The 21,197-nt window shown below is 44.9% G+C and overlaps 1 protein-coding gene across 3 annotated transcripts in view; it reads right to left on the bottom strand.

The window, feature by feature from the left end:
• Positions 1-19,313: 19,313 nt before the first annotated feature.
• The window catches only part of tpra1 (transmembrane protein, adipocyte asscociated 1), a 69,973-nt gene continuing 68,089 nt past the window's right edge, over positions 19,314-21,197 (bottom strand). For all 3 annotated transcript variants that reach the window (XM_070895704.1, XM_070895703.1, XM_070895702.1), the window contains one exon: positions 19,314-20,367. In XM_070895704.1, coding sequence (XP_070751805.1) covers positions 20,145-20,367 — 223 coding nt within the window. In that variant the 3' untranslated portion in view covers positions 19,314-20,144. The remainder of the gene's footprint in view (positions 20,368-21,197) is intronic.

Below are 21,197 nucleotides of genomic sequence, written 5' to 3'. Positions count from 1 at the left end.
CACACTGCAAAAATCATGTCCGTTGTGCCCCGTAGGCGACGAAATCCGTACTCCAGACTCACAGCACATTGGTTGCCTCTGAAATGGCCCAGCAAGCCACTCAGTTGTACTAAACTGCTACTGCAGCTCGCCACCACCTTCTCAAGGGCAATAGATGCTGGCCTTGCTGTGAACAAATAAAAAAAATGTTGGAACCAGTTACTATTTACACCTCAATTTGGGAGATGGATTGGGGTAATGAAAAACTGACTCCCAAACCAATACAAGGAGGGTCAACAACTTATACAGCATCTTCGACAAAGGGCCTCCTCGCCTCTGCCCCCCCGCCGCCTCCTCTGTCTCTATGACCTCCTCCAGCCCTCTGAGATCTCTGCACTCCTCCAATCCTGGCATCTTGCGCACCACCAATTTCCATCGCTCCACCATTGGGGGCCGTGCCTTCAGTTGCCTGGGCTCAAGCTCTGTAATTTCCTCCCTAAACCTCCCCATCTATCGACCTCTCTCTCCTCTTTTAAGACGCTCCTTAAAGCCGATCTCTTTGTCCAGGTTTTGAGTCACCTGTCCTAATATCTCCTTAGATTGCTCAGTGTCAAATTTTGATTAATAATTGCTCCTGTGAAGCTCCATTGGGCGTTTTACTACATTAAAGACACTATATAAATTCAAGTTGTTGTTGTTAACATAGCCCTACCACCTCGCTATATCTCTCCTCACCTTCAAAAGCCTCCTGAACTACACCTTTTGCCACCTCCACCAAACACTTCGTTGGTGTTAGATCCTTCATACTACAAGAAGAACCCAATAACATGAAAGATAGACTAAGGTGATAGGGCTTTAGGGAAACAATTCCAGGATCCAGAGTGTGATCATGCCACTTATCTAAACAATTTGGAAAGATACCAACTTGAATAAGTGGGAAAGATAAAGGGGCCGAAATTCCCTTGATAACGCCGCCCGTTAACGCTGGCAATGGGTGGCTAACGGGTGGCAAAGGCCTACTGCCAGGGGTGAGTGGTGTCTGCACCTCCCTGCACATTGAGTTGGTCTTTGGTGGATGCGGGATGAGGTAACGCTGCGCCCTCCAACGTCACCCATGTGGTGACGCCATCCAGCGTGTAACGCCCCCTTGGTGCTGCTGTCGCGATATTGCATTTCTACGGTGCCCTAATGGACCAGGCGTCCGTACAGCCTGGGAAAAGTGGTGTCAACGTAGCGGATCTCGGGGGGGCATCGCCTAGAGGGCAAGGTAAGTTTTTTTCTTTATTTATTTCAACATTTATTTCCTAGTTGTACCAGTGGGGAAGTGTGTGTGTGTGTGTGGGTGGGAGAAGTTTAGTTTTTTTTTCGTCCCATTTTCCCAACTGGCATACGGCCCCTCGAGCCTCCCGTCACGAAAGTGAGACAGCCTCCTGAGCTCCCGCCCCGTTGGTGCCAAGGATGAGTGTGCAACGCTGCTTTTAATACTGCTCTCTCATCTTTGGACATAAAAACTGAATTTGTCAGTTTGAAGCAGCACCGACTGCCCAGCGTTAAAATCAGCACTCAGTCGGTGACAACGCCTCAAAAACGACCATAACCAATTTCGACCCCAAAGATTCCAAAACTGATTGCATACTTGTTCCAATGTCATACCATATGAGATGATAGGGTTTGCACCATAATATCTCAATTGATAGGGTAGAAGTAGAGAAAAATTTTCCACTTGTGAAGGAGACCAAAACTAGGTTTCATAAATATAAGATAGTCACTAATAAAGCCAATAATGAATTCAGGAGTAAGTTCTTTACCCAGAGGGTGGTAAGGATGTGGAACCCGATCCCATGGAAGGATATCGTGAACGGTAGCATAGTGGTTATGTTACTGGACTAGTAATCCAGAGGCCTGGACTAATGATCTGGAAATAGGAGTTCAAATTTCACCATGGCAGCTGGGGAATTTGATTTCAGTTAATAAAAATTAATCTGGAATAAAAAGCTAGTATCAGTAATGGTGACCATGAAACTACTGGATTGTAGTAAAAACCCATCTGGTTCACTAATGTCCTTACCTGGTCTGGCCTATATGTCACTGCAGATCCACACCACTGTGGTTGACTCTTAACAGCCCTCTGAAATGGGCAGCCACTCAGTTAAGGGTAATTAGGAATGGGCAGTAAATGCAATAGAGGTCTTTAAAATTATGAAAGGTTTTGATAGAGTGGATACAGAGAGAGCGTTTCCACTTGTGGGGAAGAGCATAACTAGAGGCCATCAATATAAGATAGTCACGAATAAATCAAATGAGGAATTCGGAAGGAACTTCTTTACCCAAGAGAGTGGTGTGAATGTGGAACTCGCTACCACAGTGAGTGGTTGAGGCAAATAGTATAGATGCATTTAAGGGGAGGCTAGACAAGCATATGAGGGAGAAGGGAATAGAGGGTTATGCTGACAGAGTTAGATGAGGAAAGACAGGAGGGGGCTCGAGTGGAGCATAAACGGCAGCATGGACAAGTTGGGCCAAATGGCCTGTTTCTGTGCTGTATATCTTATGTAATTTTTAAGTAGTTGTCCCTCCCTGGAGTTTTCATGTGCCCGTGTGAAGCACTTTGCATTTCTCGACATTGAACGTCATCATCCACCTGTCTGCCCAATTCCCAAGTACAGTGCGGCATTTTCCATTTCTAATCCACAAAACCACCCCTCTCCCTGTGATACTTTCCTGCAAAATTCTTACTGCATGTGACATTTAGCCACAGCCCTGGTGACCTTCGCAGGAGAGCATTGATATTCCTGGTGTCCTTTGAGTGTTCAGGATTGGACCGAGCTAAAGTTCGCAAGTACGTGATTTTTGGAGCTGATGAATGGTTTGCATATTACTGCTGGCATGGAATCACCATGGTAACGTCAGAAACAGTGCAGCAGGACTCTGAGCAAGACACTGCCATTCGACTCTCCCTGAGAATTAAATCAGCACAACTACACTTGCAGTCAATCCTGTCTCAGTCTGCAACATCATTGCCGTTTTATTTCTGTACCTTGAGTTTACCCTCTCTTGCTCCCTGAATCCTTTCTGTCCCTTGTTTGGCACCTTCCTCTTCCACCTTGTAAGATGCTCAGAGATATTCTTCGCTGTGGCTCAGTGGGTAGCGCTCTTGCTTCTGAGTCAGAAGGTTGTGGGTTCGAATCCCACTCCAGGAACTTCAGCACATAAATCTAGGCTGACATTCCCTGTGCGGTATTGAGGGAGTGCTGCACTGTCAGAGGTGCAATAAAGGTACAGCAGTAATCATGGGCGGCAGTAATCATGGGCGACTTTAATCTACATATTGATTGGGCTAACCAAACTGGTCGAAATGCGGTGGAAGAGGATTTCCTGGAGTGTATTAGGGATGGTTTTCTAGACCAATATGTTGAGGAACCAACCAGAAAGCTGGCCATCCGAGACTGGTTGATGTGTAATGAGAAGGGACTAATTAGCAATCTTGTTGTGCGAGGCCCCTTGGGGAAGAGTGACCATAATATGGTAGAATTCTTTATTAAGATCGAGAGTGACAAAGTTAATTCAGAAACTAGGGTCCTGAACTTAATGAAAGGTAACTTTGATGGTATGAGGCGCGAATTGGCTAGATTAGACTGGCAAATGATACTTAAAGGGTTGACGGTGGATAGGCAATGGCAAACCTTTAAAGATCATATGGATGAACTTCAGCAATTGTACATCCCTGTCTGGAGTAAAAATAAAACGGGGAAGGTGGCTCAACCGTGGCTAACAAGGGAAATTAAGGATAGTGTTAAATCCAAGGAAGAGGCTTATAAATTAGTCAGAAAAAGCAGCAAACCGGAGGACTGGGAGAAATTTAGAATACAGCAGAGAAGGACAAAGGGTTTAATTAAGAGGGGGGAAATAGAGTACGAGAGCAAGCTTGCCGGGAACATAAAAAATGACTGCAAAAGCTTCTATAGATATGTGAAGAGAAAAAGATTAGTGAAGACAAACGTAGGTCATTTGCAGTCAGAATCAGGTGAATGGGGAACAAAGAAATGGCAGACCAATTTAATAAGTACTTTGGTTTCGTCTTCACAAAGGAAGAAGACACAAATACCTTCCGGATGTACTAGGGGACAGAAGGTCTAGTGAGAAGGAGGAACTGAAGGATATCCTTATTAGGCGGGAAATTGTGTTAGGGAAATTGATGGGATTGAAGGCCGATAAATCCCCAGGGCCTGATAGTCTACATCCTAGAGTACTTAAGGAAGTGGCCCTAGAAATAGTGGATGCATTGGTGATAATTTTCCAACAGTCTTTCAACTCTGGATCAGTTCCTGTGGACTGGAGTGTTGCTAATGTAACACCACTTTCTAAAAAAAGGTAGGAGGGAGAAAACGGGTAATTATAGACCGGTTAGCCTGACATCAGTGGTGGGGAAAATGTTGGAATCAATCATTAAGGATGAAATAGCAGCGCAATTGGAAAGCAGTGATAGGATTGGTCCAAGTCAGCATGAATTTATGAAGGGGAAATCATGCTTGACAAATCTTCTGGAATTTTTTGAGGATGTAACTAGTTGAGTGGACAGGGGAGAACCAGTGGATGTGGTGTATTTGGACTTTCAAAACGCTTTTGACAAGGTCCCACACAAGAGATTGGTGTGCAAAATCAAAGCACATGGTATTGGGGGTAATGTACTGACCTGGATAGGGAACTGGTTGGCAGACAGGAAGCAGAGAGTCGGGATTAACGGGTCCTTTTCAGAATGGCAGGCAGTGACTAGAGGAGTGCCGCAGGGCTCAGTGCTGGGACCTCAGCTCTTTACAATATATATTAATGATTAAGATGATGGAATTGAGTGTAATATCTCCAAGTTTGCAGATGACACTAAACTGGGTGGCGGTGTGAGCTGTGAGAAGGACGCTAAGAGGCTGCAGGGCGATTTGGACAGGTTAGGCGAGTGGGCAAATACATGGCAGATGCAGTATAATGTGGATAAATGTGAGGTTATCTACTTTGGGGGCAAAAACACGAAGGCAGAATATTATCTGAATGGCGGCAGATTAGGAAAAGGGGAGGTGCAGCGAGACCTGGGTGTCATGGTTCATCAGTCATTGAAGGTTGGCATGCACGTACAGCAGGCGGTGAAGAAGGCAAATGGTATGTTGGCCTTCATAGCTAGGGGATTTGAGTATAGGAGCAGGGAAGTCTTACTGCAATTGTACAGGGCCTTAGTGAGGCACCACCTGGAATATTGTGTTCAGTTTTGGTCTCCTAATCTGAGGAAGGACGTTCTTGCTATTGAGGGAGTGCAGCGAAGGTTCACCAGACTGATTCCAGGGATGGCTGGACTGACATATGAGGAGAGACTGGATCAACTGGGCCTTTATACACTGGAGTTTAGAAGGGTGAGAGGGGAATTTCATAGAAACATATAAGATTCTGACTGGACTGGACAGGTTAGATGCAGGAAGAATGTTTCCGATATTGGGGAAGTCCAGAACCAGGGGACACAGTCTTAGAATAAGGGGCAGGCCGTTTAGGACTGAGATGAGGAGAAACTTCTTCACTCAGAGTTGTTAACCTGTGGAATTCTCTACCGCAGAGAGTTGTTGATGCCAGTTCATTGGATATATTTAAGAGGGAGTTAGATATGGCCCTTACGGCTAAAGGGATCAAGGGGTATGGAGAGAAAGCAGGACAGGGGTACTGAAGGAATGATCAGCCATGATCTTATTGAATGGTGGTGCAGGCTCGAAGGGCCGGATGGCCTACTCCTGCACCTATTTTCTATGTTTCTATGTTTCAAATGAGATGTTCAATCGAGGGCCCGTCTGGCCCCTCAGGTGGATGTAAAAGATCCCACTGCATTATTTCGAAGAAGAGCGGGGGAGTTCTCCCCGGTGTCCAGGGCCAATATTTATCCCTCAATCAACATCACCAAAACAGATTATCTGGTCATTTTCACATTGCTGTTTTTAGGAGCTTGTGGTACGCAAATTCGCTGCCGCATTTCCCACATTACAACAGTAACATAAGAAATAGGAGCAAGAGTAGGTCACACGGCCCCTCGAGCCTGCTCCGCCATTCAATGAGATGCTGGCTGATCATCGACCTTAACTCCACTTTCCCACCCGATCTCCATTGCCCTAGACTCCAAAACTCTTATCTATCTGAGCCTTGAATATATTCAGAGTCTCAGCATCCACAGTCCTCTGGGGCAGAGAATTCCAAAGAATCACAACCCTCTGAGTGAAGAAATTCCTCCTCATCTCTATCTTAAATGGCCTATCCCTTATCCGAAGATTGTGACCCTGAGTTCTAGGGGAAGCAACTTCTCAGCATCTACCTGTCAATCTCCTTCAGAATCTTATGTTTTAATGAGATCACCTCTCATTCTTCTAAACTCCAGAAAGAATAGGCCCATTCTACACAATCTCTCATCATAAGTCAGCCCCCTCGTCCCAGGAATCAATCGAGTGAACCTCCGTTGTACCGCCTCCAAGGCAAGTACATCCTTCCTTAGATAAGGAGACTAAAACTGTGCACAGTACTCCAGGTGCGATCTCACCAAGGTCCTGTACAATTGTAGCAAGACTTACTTACTCTTATACTCCAATCCCCTTTCAATAAAAGGACAACATGCCATTTGCCTTCCTTTTGCTTGCTGTATCTGTATGCTAGCTTTGTGTTTCTTGCACAAGGACACCCAAATCTCTCTGATCACCAACATTAAAAAATTTCTCACCATTTAAAAAATATTGTTTTTCTCGTCTTTCTACCAAAGTGAATAACCTCACATTTCCCGACATTATACTCCATCTGTCACCTTACTGCCCACTCACTTAGTCTATCTATATCCCTTTGCAGATGCTCCGTGTTCTCCTCACACCTTACTGTCCCACCTAACTTTGTATCGTCAGCAAACCTGGATACATTACAATCGGTCCCTTCATCTAGGTCATTAATATAGATTGTAAATAGCTGAGGCCCCACTGATCCTTGCGGCATCCCACCAGTTGCAGCTTGCCAACCTGAAAAAGACCCTTCAAAAGTAATTCATTGGCTGTAATACGCTTTGGGGTGTCGTAAGATCGTGAAAGGCACTGGATAATTTCAAGCATTTCTTTCTTTCTGTCAGAGACCCAAAGCAAATTCAGTTCCCGTCATTAAAAATAAAAGTGAATCGCAAGTTGAATTTCTTCCCTCCATTTTGTCTTGTCCACTCCCGAAGACGTTGCGTGCTGCTGGCAGGACTACAGGTTCCAGAGACAGCAGCAGCTCTCCGCAGGAATACTCACGGGCATACCAAGACAGTGCCAGTGGGCTATTGGACAACAACATTCGTCGCAGCTGAGCCCAATTCCCTCCCTAAACCTCTTCTCCTCTCTCTTCCTTTAAGACGCTTCTTAAAACCTACCTGTTTGACCAAGCCTTTGGTCAACTGTCCTACTATCTCCTTATATGGCTTGGTGTCAAATTTTGTCTGATAATGCTCCTTTGAAGCACCTCGGGATGTTTTACTACGTTAAAGGTGCTATATAAATACAAGTTGATGTGAAATAAAGCTTGAACTTTACAGATGGAATTGATGGCTTTTCTCACTGCTAGCTCATTTCACGATGAAAAGGTGGCAGTTGCAATATCTCCTAGGACTGGTGTTCATCCCACATTGTCCATATTGGCACGAGAACTGAAATACAAGGAACTGTGCACTATTTCCAGATATATTTGTTTTAATCTCTCCTGCTTTGTAAGGTTGCACTACCACATAATTCCTTCTGATGGCACTGCATACCCATAGGAACAGTTACTTCCCATCAGCGCACTCAACAATAACAATAACTTGCATTTATATAGCGCCTTTAACATAGTAAATCATCCCAAGATGCTTCACAGGAGTATTATAAAACAAAATTTATCACTGAGCCATGTAAGGAGAAATAAGGGCAGATGACATAGAAACATATAAAATAGGTGCAGGAGTAGGTCATTCGGCCCTTCGAGCCTGCACCACCATTCAATAAGATCATGGCTGATCATTCACCTCAGTACCCCTTTCCTGCTTTCTCTCCATATCCCTTGATCCCTTTAGCCATAAGGGCCATATCTAACTCCCTTTTGAAAATATCCAATGAACTGGCATCAACAACTCTCTGCGGTAGAGAATTCCACAGGTTCACAACTCTGAGTGAAGAAGTTTCTCCTCATCTCAGTCCTAAATGATCTGCCCCTTATCTCAAGACTGTGTCCCCTGGTTCTGGACTTCCCCAATATCGGGAACATTCTTCCTGCATCTAACCTGTCCAGTCCCGTCAGAATTTTATATGTTTCTATGAGATCCCATCTCATCCTTCTAAACTCCAGTGAATACAGGCCCAGTTGATACAGTCTCTCCTCATATGTCAGTCCAGCCATCCCTGGAATCAGTCTGGTGAACCTTCGCTGCACTCCCTCAATAGCAAGAACGTTCTTCCTCAGATTAGGAGACCAAAACTAAACTCAATATTTCAGGTGAAGCCTCACCAAGACCCTGTACAACTGTAGTAAGACCTCCCTGCTCCTATACTCAAATCCCCTAGTTATGAAGGCCAACATACCATTTGCCTTATTCACCGCCTGCTGCACCTGCATGCCAACTTTCAATGACTGATGTACCATGACACCCAGGTCTCGTTGCACCTCCCCTTTTCCTAATCTGCCACATTCAGATATTATACTGCCTTCGTGTTTTTGCCACCAAAGTGGATAACCTCACATTTATCTACATTATACTGTATCTGCCATGCATTTTACCACTCACCTAAGTCACCCTGCAGCCTCTTAGCATCCTCCACACAGCTCACACCACCTCCCCCCCCCCCAGCTTAGTGTCATCTGCAAACTTGGAGATATTACACTCAATTCCGACATCTAAAGCATTGATGTATATTGTAAATAGCTGGGGTCCCAGCACTGAGCCCTGCAGCACCCCACTAGTCACTGCCTGCCATTCTGAAAAGGACCCGTTTATCCCGACTCTCTGCTTCCTGTCTGCCAGCAAGTTCACTATCCACGTCAGTACATTACCCCCAATACCATGTGCTTTAATTTTGCACACCAATCTCTTGTGTAGGACCTTGTCAAAAGCCTTTTGAAAGTCGAAATACACCACATCCACTGGTTCTCCCTTGTCCACTCTACGGGCCCAAGTTTCCACATGATTTGCACCTGATTTTTAGGAGCAACTGGTGGAGAACGGACTATCTTAGAAATCGCAATTCTCCACATTTTTCTTTCTGCAGGTCTAGTGAGGTAGAACAGTTCTACTTTAGAACAGAATTTTTTCTTCAAAAGGGGGCGTGTCCGGCCACTGACGCCTGATTTCAAAGTTTCCACAGTGAAAACGTACTCCAAACTAAAGTAGAATGGAGCAAGTGAAGATTTTTGTAGAACTGAAAAAACCTGTTCTGCACATTAAAAAATCAGGTGCAGGTTACAAATTAGGCGTCCAGAACGAGGCAGGGGGGAGGGGGGGGAAGGGAATTCATTAAATTCTACAATCAATCCTTATTTATACTTCTACAAATATTATACAAATAAATCCAACCTGAATAAACATTTATAAGCAAAGAAAAGATTAAATAAACCATCTTCCTACCTGTGTGAAAGTGCTTCAGCCATCGTTCGAAGGAAACCGCCGTTTGTTGCCGCGCAGGGGAGGGAGGGGAAGGAGACAGCGGCTTGTTGCCGGGGAGGGAGGGGAAGGAGACAGTGAGAAGGGAAGCCTCAGTGCTGATGGCAATGTGATTTTATTAAAAAATGTTCAAAAATTAAACAGCTACAAAGAACTACAAAAATGGCCGAGTGCCAATGTTTTTTTTCACACCGAGCATGCGCGAACGCTCCAATGCGCACGCGCAGCGTTGCCGGCAGGGAAAAAACTAATTTAAATAGTACCCACCCCCTCCCACTTACAAAATCAGCGCAAGTGTAGGCTCCGCCCCCCTGGGCGCCGCACCAAACAGACAAGGAGCTGCAAAGCGCTCGAGAATAGCGCGTTTTATTTCTGGCGCCGTTTTCGGCGCGAAAAACGGGCGCCCAGCTCGGAGGGGCGCCCATTTTTTATCCTGTGGAAACTTGGGCCCATAGAGTTACATCCTCAAAAGATTCTAGAAGATTTGTCAAGCATGATTTCCCTTTTTCTAAATCCATGCAGACTTGGACTGATCCTGTCACTTCTTTCCAAATGTGCTGCTATTTCATCTTCAATAATTGATTCTAACATTTTCCCCACTACTGAGGTCAGGCTAACCGGTCTATAATTACCCATTTTCTCTCTTCCCTCCTTTTTTAAAAAAGTGGTGTTACATTTGCTACCCTCCAGTCCATAGGAACTGAACCAGAGTCGGTAGACTGTTGGAAAATGATCACCAATGCATCCACTATTTCTAGGGCCACTTCCTTAATACTCTGGGATGCAGACTATCAGGCCCCGGGGATTTATCAGCCTTCAATCCCATCAATTTCCTCAATACAATTTTCCGCCTAATAAGGATTTCCTTCAGTTCCTCCTTCTCACTAGACCCTCGGTCCCCTAGTATTTCCGGTTAGGTTGTTTGTGTCTTCCTTCGTGAAGACAGATCCAAAGTATTTGTTCGACTGGTCTGCCATTTCTTTGTTCCCAATTATAAATTCACCTGAATCTGACTGCAAGGGACCTACGTTTGTCTTCACTAATCTTTTTCTCTTCACATATCTATATTTTACAGTCAGTTTTTATGTTCCCAGCAAGCTTACTTCCCCCCCCCTCCTAATTAAACCCTTTGTCCTCCTCTGCTGAATTCTAAATTTCTCCCAGTCCTCAAGTTTGCTGCTTTTTCTGGCCAATTTATGTGCCTCTTCCTTGGATTTAACACTATCCTTAATTTCCCTTGTTAGCCACGGTTGAGCCACCTTCCCCCTTTTATTTTTACTCCAGACAGGGATGTACAATTGTTGAAGTTCATCCATGTGAACTTTAAATGTTTGCTATTGCCGATCCACCGTCAACCCTTCAAGTATCATTCACCAGTCTATTCTAGCCAATTCACATCTCATAACATCGAAGTTACCTTTCTTTAAGTTCAGGACCCTAGTCTCTGTATTAACTGCGTCACTCTCCACCTTAATAAAGAATTCGACCATGTTATAGTCACTCTTCCCCAAGGGGCCTCACACAAGATTGCTAATTAGTCCTTTCTCATTACACATCACACAGTCTAGGTTGACCAGCCCTCTAGTTGGTTCCTCGACATTGGTCTAGAAAACCATCCCTAATACATTCCAGGAAATTCTCCTCCACCGTATTGCTACCAGTTTGGTTAGCCCAATCTATATGTAGATTAAAGTCGCCCATGATAACTACTGTACCTTTATTGCACGCATCCCTAATTTCTTGTTTGATGCTGCCCCAACCTCACTACTACTATTTGGTGGTCGGTTCACTACTACTATTTGGTGGTCGGTACACAACTCCCACTAGCGTTTTCTGCCCTTTGGTATTCTGCAGCTCCACCCAATCAAATTCCACATCAACCAAGCTAATGTCCTTTATTACTATTGCGTTAATTACCTCTTTAACCAGCAACGCTACCCCACCTCTTTTTCCTTTCTGTCTATCCTTCCTAAATGTTGAATACCCCTGGATGTTGAATTCCCAGCTTTGGTCACCCTGAATCTTATTGAATGGTGGTGCAGGCTCGAAGGGCCGAAAGGCCTACACCTGCACCTATTTTTCTCTGGAGCCATGCCAATTATATCATATTCGTTAATTACTGCCTGCGCAGTTAATTCATCCACCTTATTACGAATACTTCTCGCATTGAGGCACAGAGCCTTCAAGACTTGTCTTTTTAACACACTTTCCCCTTTAGAATTTTGCTGTAATGTAGCCCTTTTTGACTTTTGCCTTGGGTTTCTCTGCCCTCCACTTTTACTTTTTTTTTCTATCTTTTGCTTCTGGCCCCCTTCTACTTCCCTCTGTCTCCCTGCATAGGTTCCCATCCCCCTGCCATATTAGTTTAACCCCTCCCCAACAGCACTAGCAAACACTCCCCCTAGGACATTGGTCTGGTCCTGCCCAGGTGCAGACTGTCCGGTTTGTACTGGTCCCACCTCCCCCAGAACCGGTTCCAATGTCCCAGGAATTTGAATCCCTCCCTTCTGCACCACTCCTCAAGCCATGTATTCATCTTAGCTATCCTGCCATTCTTACTCTGACTAGTATTGGCACTGGTAGCAATCCTGAGATTACTACCTTTGAGGTCCTACTTTTTAATTTAACTCCTAGCTCCCTAAATTCAGTTTTAGGACCTCATCCCGTTTTTTTACCTATATCGTTGGTACCTATATGCAACACGACAACTGGCTGTTCACCCTCCCCCTCCAAAATGTCCTGCAGCCGCTCCGAGACATCCTTGACCCTTGCACCAAGAAGGCAACATACCATCCTGGAGTCTCGATTGCGGCCGCAGAAACGCCTATCTATTCCCCTTACAATCGAATCCTCTACCACTATAGCTCACCCACTTTTTCCTGCCCTCCTGTGCAGCAGAGCCACCCATGGTGCCCTGAACTTGGCTGCTGCTGCCCTCCCCTGATGAGTCAACACCCCAACAGTACCCAAAACGGTGTATCTGTTTCGGAGGGCGATGGCCGCAGGGGACCCCTGCACTACCTTCCTTCCACTGCTCTTCCTGTTGGTCACCCATTCCCTATCTGCCTGTGTATCCTTTACCTGCGGTGTGAACAACTCACTAAACGTGCTATTCACGACATCCTCAGCATCGTGGATGCTCCAGAGTGAATCCACCCGCGGCTCCAGTGCCGCAATGCAGTCTGTTAGGAGCTGTAACAGGATACTCTTCCCGCACATGTAGTCGTCAGGGATACTGGAAGCGTCCCTGAGTTCCCACATAGCACAGGAGGAGCACAACACATGCCCGAGCTCTCCTGCTATGACTTAACCCTTTGATTAACCTAATTTGGCAACAATGTCAAAGGTTACCTACTGATAACGAAATAAAAAGAAAAAAAAGATTACTCACCAATCCACCAGTCAATCACTTACCCGCTTGGTTGTGATGTCACCCTTCGATTTCTTTCTACTTCTTTGTTTACTTTCTGCCCCTGCACCAGTTAGCCTCCTCCGACTGCCCGAACTCCTGGGCCTTTTATAGGCCTCCGACTCCCTGGACTCCCGCTCCTCCAACTGCTTGGTTAAAAAGGTAGGTTTTCGGGAGCGTTTTAAAGGAGGAAAGCGAGGTTGGGAGATAGAGAGGTTTAGGGAGGGAATTCCAGAGCTTGGATGCTCAAGAGGCCTGAATTGGAGGAGCGCAGTCAACTTGGGGGGTTGTGGGGCTGGAGGAGATTACAGAGATAGGGAGGGGTGAGGCCATGGAGGGATTTGAAAATGGGGATGAGAATTTAGAAATCGAGGCATTGCTTAACCGGGAAACAATGTAGGTCAGCGAGCACAGGGGTGATGGGTGAGCAGGACTTGGTGCGAGTTAGGACATGGGCAGCTCTGGCCTCTTGCATATCCCTGATTTTCTTGACCCCATCATTGGCAGCCGTGCCTTCAGCTGCCTGGGCTCCAAGTTCTGGAATTCTCTCCCTAAATCTCTCCGCCTCCTTTAAGACGTTCCTCAAAACCTACCTCTTTGCTCACATTTGGGTCACCTGTCCTGATGTCTCCTTAGGTGGCTTGATGTGAATTTTTCTTTAGTAGTGCTCCGCTGAAGCACCTTGGGACGTTTTACTACGTTAAAGGCGCGGTATAAATACAAGTTGCTGTGTAGATTAGGGGCGTCCTGAGGATGCGTATGAGCGAGTCCTTTTTTATATAAATAAACCGCCTGTGCCTCAAAGCACTTCAGACACAATTAATTACTTCGAAGTGCAGTGGCTCTGGTTACGTAGGAAAACACAGTCATTTTACACACAGCAAGATCCCACAAGCAACGATGTGATGAACGACCAGTTAATCTGTTTTTTTTTTGGTGGTGTTGATCAAGAGGAACACTGGTTAGGAAACACCTGCTCTTTTTCAAGGTGTCAGCCAGTGGCTCATTGGGCAGCACGCTTGCCTCTGAGTCAGAAGTCTGTGGGTTCAAGTCCTACTCCAGGAGCTTGAGCACAAAAATCTAGGCAGACATTCCCAGTGCAGTGCTGAGGGAGTGCTGCACTGTCGGAGGTGCCCTCTCAGGTGGATGTAAAAGACCCCATGGCACTATTTTGAAGATGAGCAGGGGAGTTATCCCTAGTGTCCTGGCCAATATTTATCCCTCAATCAACATCACTAAAAATAAGCACATTTGTGTTTGTGGAAGCTTGCTTGTGCGCAAATTGGCTGCTATGTTTCCCACATTACAACAGTAACTATACTTCAAAAGTACTTTATTGGCTGTAAAGCGCTTTGAGACGTCCGTTTGTTGTGAATGGCGCTATATAAATGCAAGTCTTTCTTTCAAATGATGCCATGGGATCTTTTAACATTTATTCAGTTGTTAATATGCAATGTTAATTAAGACCCTGAAATATGTGCAATCGGTACAAAATCAAGGACTTGAGAAACTTTCAGGGGAAGAGGCGGAGTGGGTTGCCACTCTTCTCTCCTCCTCCTCTGAAGGTCCTGACTCGGTCTGGGGTACAGTTTCGCAGCCACTGGGCAACCCTCCAGTATCTTATCATGTGTGATTTCAGACCGTCAACGACAACACACTATTCGACAATGCGTGAATCAAAGCCGTGCCTGATCCTATCCTCACGCAACACATGTACACACGTCTACATGGGCACATAAATCAGCAGTGTGATGGAATACTCTCCACTTGCCTGGATGAGTGCAGCTCCAACAACACTCAAGAAGCGCGACAGCATCCATGGCAAAGGAGTCTGCTTGAACGGCACCCCATCCACCACCGATGTACCGTGTGTACCATCTACAAGGTGCACTGCAGCAACTCACCAAGGTCCAAAGTGGAATATCTCACAGTTGAAATCCATTTGCCACAGTTTTACCCGTTCTCTTAATCTGTCGATATCCCTTTGTAATTTTATACTTTCTACAATTGTACCTATCTTTATGTCATCAGCAAATTTGGATATATGACGTTCTATGCCATCATCTAAATTGTTAATACTGTGAATAGCTGAGGCTCCAACACAGATCCCTGCGGGATACCACTAGTCACATCCTGCCAATTTGAGTGCCACGCAGCCAATAATTTGCCCTCAATTCTGTGGGCTTCTACCTTACATAACAGTCTCTTATGTGGGACTTTATCAAATGCCTTCTGGAAGTCCATACGAATAACATCCATAGACATTCCCCTGTCCACTACTTCAGTCACCTCCTCAAAAAATTCAATCAAGTTTGTTGGCATGACCTACCTTTCACAAATCCATGCTGGCTCTCTCTGATCATCTGAAAATTTGTGAGGTGTTCAATCACCCTATCCTTAATTATTGACAGCAATTTCCTGACAACAGATATTAAGCTAACTGGTCTATAATTCCCTGGTTTCCCTCGATCACCATTTTTAAATAACAGAGTGACATGAGCAATTTTCTAATCTAAGGGAACGGTTCCTGAATCGAGAGAACTTTGGAAGATTATAGTTCGGACATCTGCAATGTACTTACCTACTTCCTTTAAAACCCTGGGATGGAAACCATCTGCTCCTGGAGATTTGTCACTCTTTAATGCCATAATTTTCTTCATTACTGTTATTTTACTTACATTAATTTTAATTCTGGAAGTCCCAGTGATTTATTTTTCTTGGGATTTCCAGCATGTTTTCTATCTTATGCTATCCATCTTTCAGATGAAACGCTAAACCAAGGCCCGTCTGCTCTCTCAAGTGGACGTAAAAGATCCCATGGCACTATTTCGAAGAGCAGGGGGAGTTATCCCCGGTGTCCTGGCCAATATTCAACCCTCAATCAACATAACAAAAACAGATTATCTGGTCATTATCATATTGCTATTTGTGGGAGCTTGCTGTGCGCAAATTGACTGCCACATTTCCCACATTACAACAGTGACTACACTCCAAAAGTACTTCATTGGCTGTAAAACACAGAGACGTCCAGTGGTCGTGAAAGGCGCTATATAAATGCAAGTCTTTCTTCTTCCTCTACTGTAAATATTGGCGCAAAGTAAATATTCAACATGTCCGCAATTTCCTTATTGATATCACCGCTTTCAGTTTAAGGTACCAACATTTCTCCTGACTACCCTCTTATTCCAAATATAATTGTAAAAAAGATAGTGTTGATTTTGATACCCCTGGCAAGTTTCCTTTCATACTCCCTTTTTGTAGCTTTTACTATCTGTTTTGTGACTCTTTGCTGTTCTTTGTATCTTTCCCATTTGCCAGGAACTGTGCTATTTTTTGTATTTTTGTACGCTTTTTCTTTCAGTTTTATGCTGTCCCTTACCCTTTAATCATCCATGGCTGTTTTTTTTTGGCAAATAGTCCCTCAGGTACCACCTTAAATTCTTTTTTGAACATCTCCCACTGATCTGTCATTTTACCCATCAACTGTTTGCCCAGTTTACTGTGGGCAGTCTCTGTCTCATCCCTTTGAAGTCGGCCTTACCCAAATCTATGTTGAACTCAATCATGTTTTGATCGCTATTGCATAAATGTTCACGCAGAGTTAGGCGGTCAACTAAATCTGGCTCATTACTCATTAATAAATCCAATATGGCATGCCCCCTTGTTGCCTCTGGTATATATTGTAGTAGATCTCGTCTCTCAGTCAATAGATCGTGGGTTCGAGCCCCCACTCCAGAGACTCGAGCACAAATTCCAGGCTGACACTCCCAGTGCAGTGCTGAGGGTGCGCTGCACTGTCAGAAGTGCCATGTTTCGGATGAGACATTAAACAGAGGCCCCATCTGCTCTCTCAGGTGAATGTAAAATATCCCATGGTACTATTTCGAAGAAGAGCAGGGAAGTTCTCCCCAGTGTCCTGGTCAATATTTATCCCTCAATCGACATCACTAAAAAAAGGACAGATTATCTGGTCATTATCACCTTGCTGTTTGTGGGAGCTTGCTGTGTGCAAATTGACTGCTGCGTTTCCCACATTACAACAGTGATTACACTCAAAAGTACTTCACTGGCTGCAAAGCACGTCCTGAAGTTGTGCACTGGAAGAGAATGCGAAGGACAGACTGAACGAATTGTGTAAAAGTTGCACAGAAAAAGAGAGTAGACTCCACACTGACCATATCCAGACATTGCAGTGTACCAAATAACCGAGCACACAGAATGTCACATCAGCAGAGTACAAGTCTGACGGGGAGGTGGGGGGGGCGCCTTGTTGACGCTGTACAGTATCTGGGCACCACATTCAGTGAGCAGAGAAAGGGAACACCCAGAATCCAGAGATTGGTGCGGAGAAAGTTCAGGGTAGATTAAGAAGAACTTATGACACGTCAGTCTTTATAAAGTGAATGGAAGGGAACCCACCCAGAGTTTCACTGACTACTTCTCATTAAAAAAAACTCCAATCATTTGAGTTAAGCAACATGAGCAGCACAGCAAAGTGGGAGCTTCATGCTTAAATAAAGTGTAAATGCAGGTCATTGGAATGAAGCAACTTTGATTGAAGAGTAGAATGTAGACAATATTAAATGGAGCAGAGAAATGTAATTATGGCTGTAATGTATGCAGCTGTGAGTGTGCTCACAGGTTTGTAGAGTAGATCACCCCCAGCAACCAAATTTTAATTTGATTTTATGTTTTAAAGTTTAATTTGTTTTAATTGCCGGGTTTTAGTGTCCCCCTCCCCTTTTATAGGGGCCACTTGTAAATTATATGATTTTAATGCCCCCAAAAAAAAAATCACAAAAGAAAAAACACAAAAAAAAACCAAAGAAAATAAAAGAGGGCAGTTATAAGTATCTGGAGTGTCCCCCAGATCGGGGGGCACGCGATCTAATGTTTATTTTGTACTCCCTAAAAGAGTTGTAGAGCAGATCAGGGGGCACTTGATTTAATGTTTATTTTGTGTCCCCAAAAAGAGTTGTAGAGTTGTTGCTTTGTGCGTGGCTGAGCCAGTCACGTGATGTTCACAAGACTCAATAAAACCCCAGTCAGTTGGATCTAGGTCATCAACGATGAGGTATGCAGTTGTGAGCCTAGTGGATGAACGGGCAATGTGTCGTGTGATTATTAAACCTTTGTTAATAAACCAACTAGTTCTTAATAACAATGTGTTGCTATGAATTCTTAAGCAAAGAACCCATGAAACAAATACATTACAATGGCCATTATTTTAAGTAAAACCACAACTTAGGACAAGATGATTAAGGTACAAAGTGGCATGGGACCCTCAAAAAGCAAAGGAAATAAGTTCTATGTATTGCTCATACACAAGGGTGATGCCACTGAGATTGCAGGATCCAGTACATGAGTAATTTGGTGAGTATAGCGTGCTGAGGAGGAACAGGTGACTCTGGACCGGTGGTTCACAAATCTCTCCACCACTGTGGGCTTCCCTTGCCTCAATGGGGTAAAGTGGTATAGTGGTTATGTTGTTGGACTAGTAATCCAGAGGCCTGGACAAATGATTGAGAGACGCGAGTTCAAATCTCACTACGGCAGCTGGGGGAAATTAAATAAATCTGAAATTAAAAAGATAGTATCAGTAAATGGTGGCATGAAATTACCAGATTGTCGTATAAACCCATCACTGATGTCCACTCGGGGAGGAAATCTGCCGCCCTTACCCAGTCTGGCCTATGTGACTCCAGACTGACAGCAATGTGGTTGACTCTCAACTGTCCCTCTGAAATGCCACTTATTCAAGAAGACGGCTCACCACCATCTTCTTGTCGGAAATTAGGGATGGGCAATAAATGCTTGCCTTGCCGGCGACGCCTACCTGTGTATGAATAATTTTTTTAAATGTCTGGGTCTGTTGATGGCTGTGATGAGTCAACAACACCATTATCATTGGATTGGGTGATGGCCTGGATGGTAGAAGGCGAACTAGATAGACCTCATTCTTTTTCCTTCCAACAATTTCTGTAACGGTGGGTGGGTTAAGGGTAACAATTTTTTTTTAATGGGAATCCCTTAAACTGTAAAAGCTCATTCTTGAATTTGCTCCTCCAAACTTATCTGGAGAGAGAATTCCGAGCTATGTGACACTGAAGTGAGTCCCTCTGTAAAATTATAACTCTACGGGAGTCCCTCTGTAAAATTAAAAACATTCAGTAATAAACTCAAATACTGTACAAAACATTCACGATGGTTCTCAAATTGAAAATGTTTATGTATCAACAAAGTCAAAGACCAAAAAAATTAAAAATAAATTTTTTATTAAACGTCCTCCCTCGATCCTTCAATAAACAGCACACGGGGGGCGGGGGTGCTCAAGATTGACCCACGGCTAGAGGCTGGAGCGCCCGAGCACCGACAGGCTGGGAAATTCCCCAACCACCACTCCACCGAGCAGCAGCCGTTCGGAACGAAGAGAACCGTCTTAATTAATACTGCGGCAGACAGACTCTCTCTCATCTCCCTCTCCTTCCCCCCAAAGAATCAATACGAAAGCTTAAATGCAGAATGGGAAACAAGGCAGTACAGTAAAAGAGAGCGAGCAAACACTGGGGGGCACACAGTTTTAAACTTTCCCGGTGTTTTTTTTATACTTTTACTGAATTAATTTGTTTCGCAATAACTTCAAAGAGGGGGGGGGGGGGGGGGGAGGGGGGGAAATGAGCCTGTATCTTGTAACTTTTTGGATAGACGATAATGTTTAAAACTCTTGAAACAAAAAGCACAGCTTTACATCACTGGGGCTCAATTACTGTGTGGAATCTTCCAAAGTTGGGGATCATTACTTTTTTTTTTAAATGGTGCGGTGGCAAGAAGAAAAAAACGGCAAAGGGAGTGGGGGGGGGGGGGGGGGGAAGGTGGAAACACAGCTCTGATGTCCTCAGAATGGCGAATGTATTCAAAACCGGGAGGATTTATAAAATCCCATAATCGGTACGTTCCATGACTGAAATCTAGGGGATGTCAGCTGAGGCGACTGGAGGAGCGATGTGGCAGATTGCCTAACCACACACACACACACATCCCCAGCCCTCCTCCCTCCGCATCCTCCCTCTACCCCCACCCCGCCTCTTCTCAAGCGTTCATGATTTTCCAGCGGTCGCTGTCCACGCTGTTGATGCTGCCAACCGTCAAGTCATCCAGGTAGGAAGCTGAGCCGTCGATCTGCGTGTTGGAGTAGGGGCCGGGCTCCAGCGCCTCCTTCTTGGCCACCGAGTGCGTCTGGGGCAGGTGCACATCAGTGTCGTCCGGCTCGTCGATCTGGGACTTGTAGGAGAAGAGGATCTTGGGCTCGGACCTGGCGGGGGGAAGAACAGACATTGAAGAGCGTCAAAAATACCTCAACTAAAAAAAAAATTGTCTGCCTCGTTTCCCTACAGACGCTCGAAAAGTTCTTCAATTATACTGCAATTATATAGGGCCCTGGTGATACCGCACCTGGACTATTGTGTACAGTTTTGGTCTCCTTACCTAAGAAAGGATATACTTGCCATAGAGGGAGTGCAACGAGGGTTCACCAGACTGATCCCTGGGATGGGGGGATTGTCCTACGAAGAGAGATCGAGTAGACTAGGCCTATATTCTCTTGAGTTTAGAAGAATGGTGATCTCATTGAAACATACAAAATTTCTTTCAGGGCTTGGCTGGGTAGATGCAGGGAGGATGTTTCTCCTGGCTAGGGAGTCGAGAACCAGGGATCACAGTCTCAGGATAAGGGGTCGGCCATTTAGGACTGAGATGAGGAGAAACTTCTTCACTCAGTGGGTGGTGAATATCGGGAATTCTATACTCCAGAGGGCTGTGGAGGTTTAGTCGTTGAGTATATTCAAGACAGCTTTCAATAGATTTTTAGATATTAAGGGAATCAAGGGATATGAGGACAGTGCAGGAAAGTTGAGGTCGAAGATCAGCCAAGATCTTATTGAATGGTGTTGCAGGATCGAGGGGCTGAATGGCCTACTCCTGCTCCGAAATCTTATGTTCTGATGAAACAACGAGGCTTGTGGGCATACTGGGTTATAGAAGCAAAGCTTGGGACTCAGCCAACGGCATACCAAGGGAAGCTTTTCCAACCCTTCTTTTAGCTGTGGGTCAGTGGAGAGCACCCTCGCCCCCGAGTTCAAGTCC

Source organism: Pristiophorus japonicus, chromosome 12, assembly GCF_044704955.1.
Source record: "Pristiophorus japonicus isolate sPriJap1 chromosome 12, sPriJap1.hap1, whole genome shotgun sequence".
NCBI classification, from domain to species: Eukaryota; Metazoa; Chordata; class Chondrichthyes; family Pristiophoridae; genus Pristiophorus; species Pristiophorus japonicus.
This window is presented reverse-complemented; position numbering and strand designations above follow the sequence as displayed.